This window comes from Lepidochelys kempii, chromosome 12, assembly GCF_965140285.1.
Source record: "Lepidochelys kempii isolate rLepKem1 chromosome 12, rLepKem1.hap1, whole genome shotgun sequence".
Classification (NCBI taxonomy): domain Eukaryota; kingdom Metazoa; phylum Chordata; order Testudines; family Cheloniidae; genus Lepidochelys; species Lepidochelys kempii.
Genome location: NC_136391.1, coordinates 14,270,475 through 14,289,461, shown reverse-complemented (window position 1 = coordinate 14,289,461; position 18,987 = coordinate 14,270,475). Strand labels below are relative to the sequence as shown.

Here is an 18,987-nt window from a genome sequence, read left to right as displayed (position 1 = left end):
GTCGGGACTGTTTTAATGGGATCGCCAGGGCTTTCTTAGACTTGCTGGGGCCAAAGCCTGAGCCCTACCACCTGGGACCGAAGACCAAGCCCTGGGTGGCAGGGCTCAGATTACAGGCTCCCTTCCTGAGGCTGAAGCCTTTGGGCTTAGGCTTTGCTCCCTCCCGCCAGGGGCCGTGGCACTCGGGCTTTGGGTCCCCCCGCCCAGGGTGGCGTGACTTGGGTGGGCTCAGGCTTCAGTCTCTGCTCCTGGGATCATGTCGTAATTTTTGTTGTCAAAAGGGAGTCATAGTGCAATGAAGTTTGAGAACCCCTGCACTAGACCATCCAAGTGAGGGTGGGAGAAGAGGGCAGGGGGAGCACATGCAGTGAGGGAACTTTTCTAAATTACTGTAGAAGAATGGAGTAATGCTCCCCAGAAGTACCTAGGGTTGTGAGGTACCTCACCACTACCTGCCCTTAGCATAAAGCAGCCTTATCTGTGCCTGCTGTGGGTCAGCTCCTTGAAACCAACAGCCTCCATACTGACTTCCAAGTCTCCACAAACCTCGCTCCCTCTGTACAGGCTACAGCTAGGTAAACATGAACCCCCTAGTCCTCAGAGACTAACACATTTATTTGGGCATAAACTTTTGTGGGCTAAAGCCCACTTAATCAGATGCATATAGTGCATGCATCTGATGAGGTGGGCTTTAGCCCACGAAAGCTTATGCTCAGATAAATTTGTTAGTCTCTAAGGTGCCACAAGTACTCCTCGTTCTTTCTGCCGTTACAGACTAACACGGCTACCTCTCTGAAACCTGGTCCTCAAGAGTATTCCCTGTAGTGGCCACTGCTTAACCACTCTATGCTCTGAGAAATACCAAGTAAGCTGTCTCCAGAGCGACAGTATACATGCAGCTTTGCTTGTGCAACTCAAGACCATTCGAACATTACAGCGCTGAAATTTATTTATCGCAAAAACAATCAGAAGTTTATTAATAAAGATTAAGATTTAAGAGATACAGAGAGAAGATGAGTGAAAACAGAACTAGTTACACATATGAAACAGAACGTAAAATGCAATCCTACGTTTATTAATCGTTCTTTCCTATATTATAGATTTTCTTTCAGGGATTCATTCTTTGATAGAGCTGCTGGTTTTCAGTTAAAACCAGGATCCAAATTTTCATGAATATCCTACACCCTACAAGGGGTTTCCTCAGTAAATGAATACTAAAATGGCTTTTTTGCTTGTTCTTATATCCCCCAAAACTCCCTGTTTTGATCCTAGAGTCAGGGTAATCCCCTGTTGTTTCAGGTACGCTGGCTCCAAGTTGTCTTCAGATTCTGTTCACTTTAAATACAAATGTGTAACTGCCATTACGTTTGGCTTGCAGTGCTTACTGTATGTATGAACCTAGGCACACGTGAATGCACATTCTTTAGTCAGGCAAAACCAGTTTTTCACCTCTGCTGGGGAGTAACACCTTGATAAATACTATAGAACATATTTGAGGTATACAGACGTAACTTTTCAAATATAGTCAGTACCTACATTTCACAATATTAATGATCCTGACTTTCATTTAAGATATCACACAATATTCTGTATAGATAAAGACTATGACTGCAAAGTGTTCAGTGTAGTGAATTTGTCAGGCCTGATTGGAGTTTCTGTTATAGAAAAGTGAACCTGTTGCCAATTGGCGTGGAGGTGTTGTTAGTGTAATAGGTGGGGCAGACAGCAGATTTCAGGCTACCTATTAGAGTTTATGATGGTTCTGTACTCTGACAGACCCAGAGAGCTGGGAAACCTCAAGAACGTAGGGGAGTCAGCCAGAATCATAGTGCTCCAAACCTGAGGTTGGAAGGGTGTTTTACAGAGAGAAGTGGGAAAGCAACATAGTTGGCTCTTCTTTTCCCTACTGCCCTGCCAGCAACCCCTCTTCTGAAAATTTTGGAGGTCTTAAACTGCTTCTACCATCAAAAGTGCTGTTCTTCCTGAAAATGTGGTGATGAAATGATTATCTTTTAATAAACATGGAATCTAGTGTGGAGAAGAGAACTTAATGTAGAATTTCAATAGACTGCTAATGTAGTAGTGAGCTAATACAAGGAAATACGTCTTAAAAAAAGACTTTGAATTATATGTACACATTGATGTGTTCTAAATTAACTTGTCATGATGTGGATAACTCAGTGAAGACTTCTACTCAGTGCACAGCTCTTTTCTCTTCTATGTATGTTATATCACCACACACTGAAACATCTCAGAGCATAACAGCAATCAAAAAAGTAAATGCAATTAGTCTGTATTTAAGTTATAGAGAGCAATACTGAAAATATTATAATAGCATTATATAAGTTTCGTAGTATGTTCTCATTTGGAATACTGTGTTCAATTCTGGTCATCACACCTCAAAAAAGATTCTGCAGAAAAAGAGTATTGCAGAGAAGGCCAACAAATCTGATTGGAGTCATGGATAGGCTTCCATTTGATGAAATTGGAGGTTATTATTATTAGGACTCTTCAATAAATAAAGGGATAAATAAAAAACTACATAAATATATATAAAATAAGGAAAGCCTCTTCCCCACTGTGCATTGTCTGTCTCTTCTGATACATTCCCTGCGTTCCCATGCTGGGTAGAGAGGGGTTCTGGTGCAGGAGGTGGCAGAGCCAGGCAGTGGAGCTGGTATAGGCAGCGGTAAAGCCACATTTGTCAGCTTTGTACTAGCAGAGATTCCTCCTGCTTGGGCGAATTCACTAGGGATGTTCTCTGACCACTTTACGTGCCTTCTGCTCTGCTTCACTGCCACAAAGTGAACTTGGCAGACTGGAACATCCAACCTGTTATGTCAACATTTTGTTAGTTTTGTTTTCAAAACAGAATGTAGTAATAACCAGTAAAGTTAACACACACACAAATGTTTATCTGTTTATCGTTCCCTTTTTCTATCAGATATTTATTACAGTCACCAAAGAGATAGATGTTGAGATATGATTCCGCATTATGATTATAGATCAGCTCTGAAGAGTGAATTTTTTTCAGAATCTTGAAAGCTTATATTTTTGTAAATTAACCCTATGTATATTTCTAATCACATAGGAAATTTTCCCATGATCAGTGATGACTTAGTCAATTCCTACCACCTCTTGCTATGTGCTTTGGATCTAGTGTATGGAAATGCTCTACAGTGTCCTAATCGTAGGGAACTTCTGAATCCTACCTTTAAAGGTACGTAGAAAAAAATAGTTTCGTTTTCTTCAATCCAAGACCATGAAAACTGCTAAAATGAAATCCTTTTTTTGAGACTGTATGGGGCAGAGACTAAATAACAGAATATTGGCTTGATCCATGAAAAGGACTAAACATCTTGAAGCTATTAATTCTTTGTTCTAACAGGCTGTACTGTTTAACAGATTTGCATTATACAGTACACTCTGAAATAGACAACTGGAGTTCGTTAATGGTGCATAGAGAAGCCAGGAATATTATTTACAAAGAAAGCACCATTGTGGGAAGCTAGCAAATCAACCAGTGCTTTCTCGTTAAAGACGATAGACAGTGACAAAATGTAAATTGACATGATAAACACATACATATAATTCAATAGTGAAATGTTTCCATTGAGTCAGTAATATAATTTTTTTCTTCAGACTTTAACTATTGTTTTCAGTGCAGTGAGCTTTTAGCTTATTTGCCTCTAACATTTTCCTATATTTAGCTTAGTTTAATCATTGGTGATGATGAGAGCCTGTAAGCCTCTTTTTAGGACAGGGGGCGGCAAATTTTTTGGCCTGAGGGCCACATCGGGGTTGCAAAACTGTATGGAGGACCGGGTAGCGAAGGCTGTGCCTCCCTAAACAGCCTGGCCCCCGCCCTGTATCCGACCCCTTCCACTTCCCACCCCCTGACTGCCCCCATCAGAAGCCCCGACCTATCAAATCGCCCCCGCTCCTTGTCCCCTGACCGGCTCCTCCCAAGACCCCCAAAACCCCAACCCCTATCCAACCCCCCCACTCCCTGTTCCCTGACTGCCCCGACACCTATCCAGACCCCTGACCACCAATCCCCAGACCCTCCGTCCCATCCAACCACCTCTACTCCCTGTCCCCTGACTGCCTCCGGGATCCCCGGCCGCCTTACCGTGCCGCTCAGAGCAGTATGTCTGGCAGCTGCACCTCTCGGCCGGAGCCAGACATGCTGCCGTGCTGCCCTGCAGGAGCTCACAGGCAGCGTAGTTGCGGGGGAGGAGGGGACAGTGGGGGCAGGGGCTAGCCTCCCCAGCCGGGAGCTCAAGGACCAGGCAGGATGGTCCTGCAGGCCGGATGTGGTCCGCAGGCCGTAGTTTGCCCACATCTGCCTTAGGGCCAATTTTTTTGGCTATATTTTATTAATTCTTAGAATTCATAAGTATTTGATCAATTTTCCATTAGAAACAAAATGGTTTTACATGTTTGTGATTATTTTTCTCTGTCACAGATTAAAAATGTTTGTAAGTAGTGTTTGATAATATTGTCAAATTAAGTTGACATTCTAAGATTCATCAGTGCTTTTCAAGATGGCTAATTATTTTAGTCTTGCAGTATGTATGTTCTTTATATAGATATATGTAGTTAGCAGGACAGGAATTTATAGAACTAAATATCACATTTTTCTCTTTAATTTGTAGGCCTTCCTGAAGACTTTCACAGTAAGGATTATAAACCATCTTCTGACCCTCCCTGCATCATTGAAAAGCTCTGCTCCTTACATGATGGTTTGGTTTTGGACGCCAAAGGCATAAAGGAACATTTTTGGAAGCCATATATTAGGAAACTTTTTGACAAGAAGGTTTGTCTAATAGACTTAAAAGATTTCTTGTAGAGGGGGAAGAAATCTGCTTAATGACTGGCTTTAAAATGGTACAGTATTGAAATATTCACCATCTGTACTAAATTTTCTTACAGATTTTAAAAGGCAAGGAAGAAAATCTGACAGGATTTTTAGATCCTGGGAGTTTTGGAGACAGCTTGTGAGTGTTTTGCATAAAAATTCCTTCCAAATTTCAAAACAAAAGCAGTTGTATTGACATTATATGTTTTTATGTTTTACACCTGTGAGTGGTAGTAAAATATTAACTAGTTGATTAATGTAATTGCTTGGAGTCCTGAATTAAATGTATTTTCAGGTTCTTGTTTTGAGGTATCTCAGTTTGAGACATATTTCAGGGCTCATACTTCTTGAAGAAGAAATTATTTGCTGTGTTCCATTATTTTAGTATCCCTTCTGGTTTATTAGAGATCAGAGTACCAGAAAGAGAGAGAGATTTATTTTATTTGTGTTGCCTAATAGAGAGAGGTGTGGAACCACAGACAGTTATTTTCATATTGAGAACATGAATTAGGATATATGGAAGGAGGATTTCTTGATGAAAAACCAACCTTTTTCAGAAAGATTCCTTTTTTTTCCTTATTTGTCTGAAAATGTTTGGGAATGGAGGAAATTATTTAAAACAAACTGGTCTCAGACATAACATTTGTTCTAATGAACTTGCTGAATGGAAGTCTTTAAAATAAAATCTATTCATATGATTTGCGAGCTAGATAGTATTCAAACTGTGAAATGCATTTGACAGTAAAAGTACTGTATATTGAAAAGCCTTGGCATGAATTTTGTTCCCCTCAGATCTTCAGAAATGATTACAGATATCTGTGTTACTTCTCTTTTCCATTCAATGTTTGGCATGTGGCCATGCCTCCTGGTAGTTGTCTGAGACCCATGAGAAGGTTGTATTAGATCAAAAATTCTGCCTTAGTGCTGCCCCCATTCTCGCCATCTGAAGAGCCCATGTTTGTCCTGTAATCCCTTCTTGGGTTAATTGGGAAGTGGTTCTAGGTCCAGAGGTACACAGGACACTGATAGGCCATTTTGAAGAATGGCAGGTGAGCATGAGCATGTTATTTCCAATTATGAAGAGTTGTTTTCTAAAATTTAGGCACATGATTTCAAAATCATTTGTGAGTAAAGGTTCACAGCATTATGTAAGGGAGAAGAAGAATATAAAGGAGGTCTCTCGTGAACAGTATCGAGGATCAGAGTTATTTAATTTTTGTATGTGTTTGAGAGAAAAGAGGTATCTAAGTTAGAAATTTTATACTCTTCCTTTAAGGAAAGAAAATGTGTACATCATGTATGAATTACTAACAAATGTTTGTTACTTATCAAATGTGTATTTTCCACATACTTGGAGACATACAGTAAAAATCTTTTAAAATCCCCTTTACAGAGCAAAACCATCCCTTGATTCCTCCACCGAAGAAAAAATTAGTTAACTTTTTTTTTAAATATCTTGATATAGGAATATAAGGAGTTTTTTAAAAGGTGGAACTTGAGACATTCACAAGGGTCTAAGTAATCAGATCACCTAGGTGCTTTTGAAAATTTCACTCAGAAGAAAAGCAGTTTTTACACCAGAATATTGTGATCCTAATGGCCGTGTCTTCCCTACAAAAAAAAGTCTGTTCTTAACTTGAGTTAGCTAATGTGAGGTAAAATCCTAGTGAAGACAAGGAATTTTGTAAGATTGTGTTAAAGGCTAGGCTCCCCCATGGTCTTTAACTGAACCAGCTACCTTGTGTGAAAATTACAAATTTCCCTGTCTTCACTAAGATTTTACCTCACATTAGCTAACTTGAGTTAAGAACACACTTTTGTAGGGAAGACAAAGCCAATGAAAGAATGCTCCTATGGTTCTGTTCTCTTGGTGTAGTAAAAGCCTTTCCCCTTTTTTATGAAACAGTCAAAGGTTTTCTTTAATGTGAAGGGGGCAAGAGGGAGTGTGTGTATTTGAACACACTTTAGAAAGGCAGGAATTTATGGAAATAGAGCCTGTCTTGCAGCACACATCCCTGTGGGGGGGGGGGGGGGGAGAAGGCCTGGATTTGTGCTGGGGGTGGCCCACCTTGATTATCATGCGCATTGTGGGGAGAGTGGTCACTTTTGATGAGCTATTGCCAGTGGGATAGTGAGTTTGTGTGTGTGGTTTTTGGGAGGGGGGTGGGGGGGTGAGAGAACCTGGATTTGTGCAGGAAATGGCCTAACTTGATTGTCATGCACATTGTGTGGAGAGTTGTCACTTTGGATGGGCTATCACCAGCAGGAGAGTGAATTTGTGGGGGGGGGGGGGGGTGGAGGGCGAGAAAACCTGGATTTGTGCTGGAAATGGCCCAACTTGATGATCACTTTAGATAAGCTATTACCAGCAGGACAGTGGGGTGGTGGGAGGAGGTATTGTTTCATATTCTCTGTGTGTATATAAAGTCTGCTGCAGTTTCCACGGTATGCATCCGATGAAGTGAGCTGTAGCTCACAAAAGCTCATGCTCAAATAAATTGGTTAGTCTCTAAGGTGCCACAAGTACTCCTTTTCTTTTTGCGAATACAGACTAACATGGCTGTTACTCTGATCCCCTTTTCAGACAGTGGGAGACCTAGACACACATGCATTTCTCTGAAGTGAAAACATACGTACACACAGAGCCAGATCGTCTGCATTTGGCCTAATTGTGGAGGGAAAGAAGAAGGGTTCAGGACAAGAGTGTTTTCTTCCCACCTTTAGGCATGGATTATGTCCCAGTGCAATTTAGAGCAATGAGCCCCCACGGACTGCAATGGCAGTTGGGGATCATTGGAATGCAGCAGCACTCTAGCCATGCCTCTGTATCATTCACCAGAGGTCACAAGGTGAGGTGACATATGTCTAGGTATGCGAGCTCTTCAGCACCCAAAGATTTTCCTTACACTAGAGGAAACCTCAGCTAGCCTGTTACATACAGTTTGTAAGTAGCTCCAACATTATGTTTTTCCTTCTCAGTGTACTGGCAGTGAGCGGTTTTACTCCTTTTGTTTTCTCATGAGGGACAGCTGATTACTAATTTAATATACTCTGATCCTAAAAACTATTCACTTACAGACTGTTTTATATTGCCCACTTCTAATTTATTTTTAATTCTTATTTGCCTTATATGCTTCTGCTAATTCATACTCAAATAATTTTAGGATAATATGTACCTAAAATTTTAGTTAACAATCTTTTTTATAATTGGGGGAAAAACATGCTTAAACTTACATAACATCCTTTAGGACTTTTGAAAATGATTTTTTGGTGACCCGTGCCTTCAAACCCAGAATCACTTTCTGATTGATTCTAGGAGGCGCTCTCAGTTAGGAGGAACTTCCAGACAAATACAGATTTCTCGCTGGTATGGAAAGCTAGAGGAGCTAAGGCAAATCTAATACTGCTTTCTGTTAGCTCTGTGGCTGTTACTAAGTGGCATAGCCACTTGTCAAATTGAATAGGAAAGACAGATATATATTCTTGCTGTTATCTTACTTGTTATATTATGGACCATGACATAAATCTCAAATATTAAATTAGGATTAAAAATATCTTCAGTAAATTTCCAACAGGCAAAAGTACCAGATAAATGTACAGATGCTTCCTGACTTACACAATCATTCCGTTCTGGAACGCCTTGCACAACTTGAATTTTGCGTAAGTCAGAAATGTATATCCGACAATTACGCAAAAAAAAAAAAAAATTCTCCTCTTTCTAGCTTACAGAATTTTTCTGTAAATGCAGATTTGCATAAATTGGGTTTTGCGTAACCCGGGGAGCGTCTGTATACAATAAGTAGATAAAGCAGCAACCCATCAGTTGTTGCAGATGTTTATACAGGTTTTGCTTTGAGTATCTGAGGCTTTTTTTTTTCCTGCTACAGCAAAGCCATCAACAAAGCCTACGAAGAGTATGTTTTGTCAGTTGGAAATCTGGACGAGCGGATATTTCTGGGGGAGGATGCAGATGAGGAAATTGGAACTCTGAGAAGGTGCCTAAACACAGCTTCAGGAATGGAAACAGCTGAAAGAGTGCAAATGAAGTATAATCTGCAGCAGCATTTTGACAGAGTGAGTATGACGTGGTCTGTGTTACATACTGGCTGTTTTTATGTTTCTTCTAGTCAGTGGATGATTTGAGTAAGGCTGTGTCAAAGAAAGATGCAGCTGCTTAATTACGACTACTTTTTGCTCTGTTTGATTTGCCTATGGCAGACAGCACGGTTATTACAATAACTGATTAGAGATTAATATTTTAATTTTGTTCAGAGTATGCATTTTAGATTTACCTTTTTTATTTATTTTATTTAGCAGGCAGTGTTTTTAGGGCTGCCAACTATATCAGCATTTATACTGACAACATTCTTTTTACTCACACTGCCAGTTCTTCTTTGACTGACACTATAAGGATGTTGAGACTTTTCAAAAGCTTGTTACTAATAAATCTTTGTGTAAAATAATCTTCATTTACCTTACTTGGCTTGTTGATGATGACAGAAATGCAAAAGGAGTGTGCGCTTTACAGTGAGATAACATTCTGAACTGATTCAGTCCTGGAAAGAAAATTAGGAGGTATATCTTATTTTATTCAAAAAAAGTATTATATGCTCATCCAAAAAGCATGCCAGTACTAATTAATTTACATGAGCGACTGCTCTCATGTTGTTGAGGTGAAATGCTCATGAGAGTTGGCTGGCGACTATAGAAGAGACTGTTTTAGAGTTCAAGTCTGATTTAAAGAGCTGAAAGAAAACCTTGTTTCAGTAGTGAAGACAACTGATAGGAAAATGTCTGTGATTTTAGGCCTAGGTGGTTTTTTTTATTTGTTTGTTTGGTTGGTTGTTTTTACAATCTATCTGCTCCTCTGTAGTTGAGCTCTTTACTTGTTAGACCTCAACTATGTTTGTTTGTTTTTTCAGTTGGGTGTCTACTGAGCAGGACTGAACGAACAGTATATGATTCCTTTCAAACTTTGGGTATTTGCCAAAGTGACCCCCGATCATTAGACTGGACATCCAGTGTCAGTTCCTGCCTCAGTCTGCACCTACCTGTCACACAGCTTTCTTATTTCCAGTGGAATAAGAGAGATGAGCAATGCAGACAGAAGGCTTGGGCCCTGATTCTGTACCCCACACCATTGATGTTGGTGTGCATCTTCCCAACAGAGATAGGTGTAGGCCTTTTAATTCTCATCTCAGTAGCTGTATATAGATGAATATTGTCTTCTACTTGACATCTGCTGCATGGGGCATATATGAGCATCATAGCTGACTTCACAGAATATGCAGTACTATTTGACAGTGTGCAATCCTCAGACAGGTTTGAGAGAGTCTTTGAGGGGGGAACTGGAAAGCCTCTTTTACATGGTTTTGTCAGAATTATTATTTCAAAAGGGATATAAACCTACCCTGGCCTCTCCAGAAGGCACTGTTAGCTTGGGACCCAAAAAAATAAAGGACACTTCCACTGTGCATGGATAGGTTACTGGCCCACTTTCTAATGTTATATTTATTTCCCTTTTCTCTTGTAGGCAGTGGAAAAGGACATACACTGAGATTTTCAAAGTGAAACTAATGGGAGATGCATCTAAATTCCCTTAGATGGCTTTGAAAATCTCAACTATAGTATATTCACGGTGGTTGTTTAGATATTGGAACATGTGCATGTATTACACATGGATGAGGCAAACTCATTGTTAAATTGTCAGTTTAAAAAAACCTCAGTCTTTGTGGCTCTGACATTACATCCACATGTAACAAACTTCAGTCAGTCACTGTTTTTATACCTTGTTCTGCTGTGAGTTTAGAACATGTTCGACTTCCAATTAAATAACACCTTTTTTAAATGTTATACCAATTTATAAACCTGCTGTTTCTGCTTTTAGTAGTATGTAGCCACATCTGTGCTGTGTTAAACTTTGTTTCTTCTTTGAGTTCTTGTTCATGTCAATTCCGTTCTAGGTGCGTGCACGCCCACGTGCACAGTCATTGGAGATTTTTGCCTGAGCGGTATCCATAGGGTTGGCTGTGGCGCCCCTTGAGTGCCGCGCTAATGCACTGGTATATTAGGCTCTGCTGGCCCTGCGCCCTCTCAGTTCCTTCTTACTGCCCATGACGCTTGGTTGGAGTGCCTCGCCTTGCATTGCAAGAGTGTTACCAGTTCTTTGCATATAGTTTGTAGGTAGTCAATTAGCCATTATGGTAAGTGTTAGATTAGTTTGGTGGGATTTTGCCCTGGAGCGGGGCAAGCCCTGTTCCCCCCGGCTTCAAACCATGCTCGTCATGCAACAAGCCAATGCCTATTAGTGATCCCTGCGACAGCTGTTTGACGTGCTTGGGGGAGTCCCATAGAAAGGACAGGTGCAGAATCTGTAAAAACTTTTGCCCAAAAGGAGCAGGATATCCACTTGAGGGCCCTCCTCATGGAGGTGCTGAAGAAGCGGCAAAAGAAGAAGAGCCCACCCATTTTTTCATGGTCTGTGTGTATAAAAACATCTTCTGTATTTTCCACAGTATGCATCCTATGAATTGAGCTGTAGCTCACAAAAGCTTATGCTCAAATAAATTGGTTAGTCTCTAAGGTGCCATAAGTACTCCTTTTCTTTTTGCGAATACAGACTAACACGGCTGTTACTCTGAAACCTTAGAAGGAAGGAGGCAGCAGAGATAGCAGGGGAGGCGGTGACATTGAGAGGTGGCTTATTTTCATTTTATTTGATTTTTTTTTAAAAATCTATAATAAAGCTGAGAACCAAGTTCGGTCACTCTTTGGGGCTGGGACTGTCTTTTTGTTCTGTATTTGTAGAGTGCCAGTACAGTGGGGAGATGGTCTATAATTAGGGCTCCTAAGAGCTATAATAATAAAAATATCCCCTTCAGATTTACCAAAGGCAAAATATGGTTAGGATGTTCCTGGGTAGAAAATCCATGGAAAGGGCTTTAGAGCCTAAATGTGTTCGTATATTTTGTTTCAGTTCACACTTTACTTCTTGTGATGGCCAGCCAGCCTGACCTAAAATGCTAGTGAGAGTGTAGGCAAAAATGTATTGGGTATATTAAACAGCGCATGTTCAAAGTACAAAAAGAAATATATCTGACCACCCTGCATCAAGTGGAAAAGTACACATGGATGGAGAGAGATTTGTTTAACAAATTCTGCCCATACGACAGCATGTGACATTAGCTGTCAGCAGGCCATTGCGGTACACTCAGAAATAAATTTGATGTCTGAAATGTGTTTGGATTCTTGTTGACTCAAGGCCAGTAGAAGAAACCATATTTCTTATCCGCCTTGATCACTTTGAAAGCAACCTTTGGGATCTTTTGTTTGAAGTAAAAGGCCTTAACTAGGAGAAGTACCTTGGAAATTGTTACTTGGAGGTGAATTTCATTCATGATGAAGTATGCAGTGTAAGAGAGAACTTTTCTGACATGTGAAATGTTTGTTTTCTCTTCTCCTATCATGCTGTTCTCTAGCATTTCTTGGGTATCTTGTGCAATTTTATAACAAACTGATATGCAATCTTGCAATTTTTGTCTTTTAGTCTAAATCACTTAGAATTACAACACCTCTTACTGGCCGCAAATATATTAAAGAGAGCAATCCCAATGTGACCCCTGTTTCCATAGCAACATACAACTTGAGCCGTCTTCATACAATGCTGACAGGACTGAAAAATGCCCCCAGTGAAAATCTGGAGCAAATACTCAGGTTAGTGTGATCACATGATTTTTTTGGCCAACTAATACCCGTTTAAAAATAGATAAATGTTTTGTATTACACCTGTTGTTGGTAAATTATATTTGCTGTGTTGGTCCTAGGACAGGGGTGAGTAAACTTTTTGGGCCAAGGGCCACATCTGGGTGGGGAAATTGTATGCAGGGCAGGGGGTTGGGAGGGAGGGAGTGTGTGTGCAGGAACAGGCTCAGGGCAAGGGATTGGGGAAGAAGAGAGGTGGGGGGTTTATGAGGGGGCTCAGGGAAGGGGGTTGGGCTGCAGGAGGGGTACGGACTGTGGGAGGGAGCTCAGGGCAGGGGTTGGGGTGCAGGAGGGGTGCACAGTGCAGGCAGGGAGTTGGGGGGCGGGGTGCAGGAGGGATCTGGGGTGGCAGCAGTGCGCACTACAGCCAGGGCAGGCTCCCTGCCTACCCTGGCCCCAAGCCATGCTGCTGCGCTCTGGTAAGCAGCCGCCACCACCTCCCTGCGCAGCCCCTGGGGTGGGGGGCATAGGGCTCTGCATGCTGCCCTTGCCGCGCCTCCAGGTACCTCCCCCGAAGCTCCCATTGGCCGTGGTTCCCCGTTCCTGGCCAATGGGAGCTGCGGGGGACAGTGCCTGGAGGCAAGGGCAACTCATGGAGCCTTCTGCCGCCCGCTTCTGAGAGTGGCGCAGGGCCTGTAGCACCACAGGAGGCAATCCCATGGGCCTGATCCAAAGCCCTAACGGGCCAGATCTGGCCCGCGGACCATAGTTTGCCCACCCCTGTCCTAGGATATTAGAGAGACATGGTGGGTAAGGTAATATCTTTTAGTGGACCAACTCTTTTGGTGAGAGAGATATGCTTTCAAGACACACAGGTAAAATCATGTAACTTTGTCGAGTAAATGAGTAGCGGAAGGTGCTGGAATGTAGCTGTGGAAGGGCATAGGAGTCCCACAGAGAAGTCTGAAAATCCCACAGAGGAGGTCCTGGTCCAGTAATTTTATTCACATTTGTCCTTGAAGTTAATAGAAGTATTTTCATTCAAAAGCACTATTCACATGACTACGGGCTGCAGGATCAGACCCCTTTCAAACAGGAAAATAGTAAGAAAAGTATCTTCAAGTCTGTTTTCCTCTACTACTTTTATTTAAAGCTAAAAAATTAAAACCATTACACACTAAGAGAATATTAAATATAGAATACCATGTGTTTACATTTTATAACTTGTTAATCAATATATTTTAATACCCTTTTATAAAGTAAGATCTGGAAAGATGCTGTTAAATTATAATATTAGGCTCTGATCTTGCAAAGATGTGCATGTGCTTAACTTTAATTAGTATATATTAAAGCAGTACATGTTTGCTGCCAAAATTGTAAAGAAAGTCAAACCACAGAACTGGTGGAAGTCACTGGCAAAGCACCTAGAACCAGAGTGTGTTGAAGTCAAACCAGCTTTGATGGCAGTAGCTTCTTCTAAGGATGCAGAGAGAATATTTACTTCATTTCAGTTCAATAACTAGTTTGTTCAAAGTTAAGAAACCCGATTTGTAGTAGAAAAAGCAGGAAAGCTTATTTTCTTCTTCCAGTCTGTGAATAAAAACTAATGTGAGAGGATGAGTTCTTCTAGTTCTAAAGATTAAGGACATTGTGACCAGAAATAATCAGTACAGTTCACTAGCTACAGGTAATATTTCTTTGTTTAATTAATCGGGTTTAAATGCAAGACATGTTTTTAAATACTTATGTAACCAGCACATTTAAGGTAACTGAATTTAGTAATTTTAAAATGTTTTGTGCATTTTTAATTGGATTCCAGTTTCAATCTAAATAGAACCTGACACATCAGTTTTAAAAAATGGTAGTAAATATGCATCATGCACTATTCTAACATAATAAAAATTAAATGTGAATAAATGTGTTATGATGTAATTGCTTAAATAAATGTATATAGATAGTGCATCATCCTGGTTAGCAAACAGAAGTACCAAAATTTAGTGGCTATATTTAGTTGCAAATCAATATGATTTAATAGTTACTGATGAGAATCACTTTTTGTTTAGGAAATAGCTAAAAGGTACAAATGGAAAACTAGATTACAATTTATTTAAATCAAATCAAGGATTTCTGTTTGCTGACTTAAATCAGTGATTTAAATCACTAAGTCAGTCCACCTTGAGTGGGTCTAATCACAATGCATAAAGTTAGGCACATGGTGTTTGCACGATAGAAGAAGTTCTAAATCATCATCAGTTTTACTGCTTTAAAACTACTATGTTGAAGATTTATAAAAAGTAGATAAGGCTCTGTCTGACTTGCTGCTTAGTAAAGCATTTTGAAAAAATATTTATTTTGCCAGGGCATGTTCCAGGGATCCTTCTCAATCTATTGCAAAAAGAGTGAAAGAAATGTATGAAGTATATTGTCAGTTCACACAATCTGAGGGAGAATTCAGTAATTTCTCCAAGGGTGAGACATTTTATTTATAAAATGTAAGAATTAAAAATATCTTTAAAATACTGTGCTCTTTTAAAAGTAATTTATAATTTGAGACTTTCATTTTGGTTCAACAAATTTAAGATTTCTGCACAACATATCCTTTCTGTGGAATTCTGCTATGCCTTTTATGTTTTCCCCTGGGTCCACACTGAAAATTTATCTCCACATAAGATGTCATAAGTACTTCAATGGGAGACCTCTGGGAAGGAGGGCAGGGGTAAGGGGACTGGAAATAGGTGGTGCAGGTGCCACTTTTCTCTGTCAGCACTGAAGAAATGGCCAGCATGGCTTTATGGTGCACAGTGCTTTTGGATGCTATAGTCTTCTGAAGTAGAAATGAAACAGATGGCCCAGACCACTTGTGTTCTTTAAAAATCCCATAGCAATTTTAGCCCACCTGTGGAAATTCTCCAGGAAATAGGAAACCATACTTATTAGAAAGAGTTAGGCTTGGTTTTAATTTTTGTTATAATTTTGACTCTCAATGTTTATTCAAGCATTTTTTTTCTATTTGTATCCATTTAAATTTTCATAGCTGTGGAAAATTAGGGTAGGTGGGAGGCAGACAAATTATTTAGTGACAGTAGCTGTTGATTCAAAACATGTAACCATTAAGACAACTTGTCAACATCACATGTCAAAATATAGAAAGAAAGTATGCTTCAATCAAACTCTACAATCTCAAGCAGCATTTTTTTCTTTGCCTATCTGTACATTTGTTGTTGTCAGTGTAAATATTTTTCAATGGCTTGTGCATATGGTGAAATAGACATTTGACATTTACCAATAAAAATCAACTCCTTCCAAACCTAGATATTAAGTTTAGAATTAATACAAGAAGAATCCAAGAGAAGAGAAAAAGCTATTCACTGTATTGAAAATTTTGGCAGATATATTGGAAGCTTATAAGCACAACCAAAAGAGCAAGTTATTTTCAAAATTTATCAGAATGTTGTAAGTCAGATTTCCCTGTGAAAACAGTTCAGCTACTGAAGGACAAACATGGGGGACAATTTCCCTCTATCAATATGGGACATTTTGTATCTACCAGTTATTAAAGCTACTTTCTGTTTATTGTTTGTACTCAATAGAAATTTGAAGGAGTATCTGTACCTTGAGATACTGATGCACCTCTTCTGTACTTATAGTAAAATTCACCAAAAGATTGTGTTAAATAGCAAGATTAAGGGTGATTGGTAGCTCTGGTGTCCTGGTCAAATTCCAGCTTCTGTTGCAGTTAAATTCTGCCTTCCTAAACTTCTCTCTGAGGCTTCAGTAATAAAAGCTATTCTTCACTTTCTTTCCAGTCTTCTTCTACCTCCTTACCATCCCCACCCCATCATAAAGCATTTTGGGATCTCCCAAGCTGAAAAGCTATATAAACGTAATCACAACATTTGTTACTGTAGCTTAATAAAGTTATTTTTATCCTCATTTTTATGAAAAAAGCTAATAGTAAAAAAACTAATGGCAATAGGTGGACCTTAAATCAGATATACAGAGTGTTTTTAATATAATTTTTCATTATCTTTTTCCTCTTGCAGATAATGCTGGCAAGCATTTTCGTCTTGCTGAGGTTCTTTACTACAAGGTATTAGAGTCTGTCATTGAGCAGGAAAGGAGAAGATTAGGAGACACTGACTTATCAGTAAGTAAAATCAGTCAATCAATCAGATAATTCACTTTTAAACTAGTTGCACAGCATGAGAAATGCTGTTAAGCCATTCAAAGTTAGTAGGGAAGATAACTCCATAGTGAAGTTATTCTCTTAGCAATTTCCATATTAGATTGTTTAGTTTGCAAGTGCAAAGATGATATTTCTAACTGGCGTTGCACACTGACTCTGGATTCAGTTCTGGCAGCAGAACTTAGGTGACAATTTTGCTTATGATGCAAAGGCAGAATAGAATGCAATTTACCCATCTGTAGTTAGAGTTGTTAATGCATGTGAGTATGTAAATTCAAACAATGTTATACAATATTTGTTTTAAAAAAATCTAACTTTTTAATACAATAAAGTTCAAACCAAAGACTATTTGTTTGCCTTTTTTCTTCAATGAAGACATGTTTTTCTAAGCTAGGCTGAAGTTTATTTTAATATTTGTATTGCAGGCCATACTGGAGCAGGATGTGCTTCACAGGTCTCTCCTGGCATGTTGCCTTGAGATAATTACTTTTTCATACAAGCCTCCTGGAACTTTTCCATTAATTACGGAAATCTTTGATGTACCTGTTTATCACTTTTATAAGGTAAATGGCTTTGATCATGTGAAGTGATGATTACCAGTCATGCTGGTTACTTCTACAGACTTTTTTCTTGAAGCAAGATACTTTTTCCTCAGTTGGATGTGTAATTGCTTAAATTTCTAAGTTATGAAAACGATCATATGTGGGGTGGGGTTTTTTGTTTTGGTGGAGAAATTTAAACTGGAAAAATCATGTACTGTTAACTGTGTAATGCATTGGTGGTGTCCAAATTGTCTAGTTAAAAAATAATGGCACTGGACCACAACGTTTACATGGATTAATGGGCACTTCCTATTTCACTTCTTGACTTATTGAAAATAAACATTTATCTTCAAATCTTGTAACTGTGGTCTGACAGAGTTATAATTATAGTGATTGACTGATGTAGATTTAATTGTATCTAGCTGTTGGGGAACTAGTATGACAGTTACATACTATTACTGAGTTAGAACAGACCTTTTTCTGTCAGGATTAATGTGATGCTTCACAAATTTAATATAAACCCATTTGAAAGGGAACAACATGAAAGGTATGATGATCTCACTTATTGTATTGGTCACACAATGTCCTGGTTTAACATTGTAATAGGTAGGTTTCATATCTACTCACTTCACAGGTAATAGAGATTTTTATTAGAGCAGAAGATGGCCTTTGTAGAGAGGTGGTAAAACACCTTAATCATATCGAAGAGCAAATCTTGGAGAGCATGGCATGGAAACGCGAATCTCCATTGTGGGACAGAATCCGAGATAATGAGAACAAAGTTCCTACCTGTGAGGAGGTAAGTGTGAGAAGTAACAGCTATTTCATTTTTTTTAATCCTTGTTATAAGTTTCAAGAGGCCTTGTTCAGTTTAGATGGCACTCCTTAGTAGTTCAGCCATTGGGCATTTGGGATATGAAGGCCTCATAGTGAACCTGAGCAAGTCTTTCCCAGCACGTGAATATTGAGGTGAAGTAGCATCATGATTAAAATGATGGAAAACAGAAGTAAGTTGTCCAATCTTCTAAAATAATATATATTTAAAATGAGACAAGGTATTAACAGCAACCTTTAGGCGTGCAACTGTGGCAAGCATAGCAGTGCTTTGCATTCTCTCTACAAAATTGATATATGACTTGTGCCTTTTTCCTCCTTCCCCCCAGTAGATAAAATCCTGGCCCTGTTTACTTTACTGAGAGTTTTATCATTGAATTCAATGAAGTTAGGGTTTCTCTCTCTCACTTGTTTGTTTCATTCCCCTCTCCAGTAACTTGCTCTTTGAAATTGGACGCAGTGATAAAATGTGCTGCTTAAACTGGCCTGATTTTTAGAGTGCATCAGTGTCTAAACAAGGCTAGAAATCAGTTGGATTCTTCAATTAATTCATTTAATAATTAAATAAATATGCTGAAATTAACGGTTACATCAATATTATTTTAGGTAATGCCACCTCACTATTTTGAAAGGTCGAATGGGAACAGTCTGGTAGGCTCTCCTTTGACTCCAAGAAGGATCAGTGAAGTTCGTGCTGAAACTGGAGGGCTTGGAAAAGGTGAGATGTTAAAAATAAAATGTGTAGCCTGCACGCAGTTCCTACAAGCTATAGAATATTGCTACATGTTTAAAATAACTAATGTGTGTTCCAAATAGCGTCAAGGAAAGTTGCAACTATGCATTGACTAGAATGAAGCAAATAA

General features: G+C 39.4%; 1 protein-coding gene across 4 annotated transcripts in view; it reads left to right on the top strand.

Moving 5' to 3' along the window:
* RBL2 (RB transcriptional corepressor like 2) overlaps positions 1-18,987 on the top strand; it is a 53,451-nt gene that overhangs the window by 24,271 nt on the left and 10,193 nt on the right. For 2 of the 4 annotated variants that reach the window (XM_073307632.2, XM_073307635.2), the window contains 10 exons: positions 3,092-3,220; positions 4,659-4,819; positions 4,936-5,000; positions 8,749-8,935; positions 12,408-12,574; positions 14,922-15,031; positions 16,606-16,709; positions 17,174-17,311; positions 17,925-18,089; positions 18,731-18,842. In XM_073307632.2, the coding sequence (XP_073163733.2) occupies positions 3,092-3,220; positions 4,659-4,819; positions 4,936-5,000; positions 8,749-8,935; positions 12,408-12,574; positions 14,922-15,031; positions 16,606-16,709; positions 17,174-17,311; positions 17,925-18,089; positions 18,731-18,842 (1,338 nt within the window). The remainder of the gene's footprint in view (positions 1-3,091; positions 3,221-4,658; positions 4,820-4,935; positions 5,001-8,748; positions 8,936-12,407; positions 12,575-14,921; positions 15,032-16,605; positions 16,710-17,173; positions 17,312-17,924; positions 18,090-18,730; positions 18,843-18,987) is intronic. The other 2 variants (XM_073307634.2, XM_073307636.2) reach the window with 1 other exon arrangement.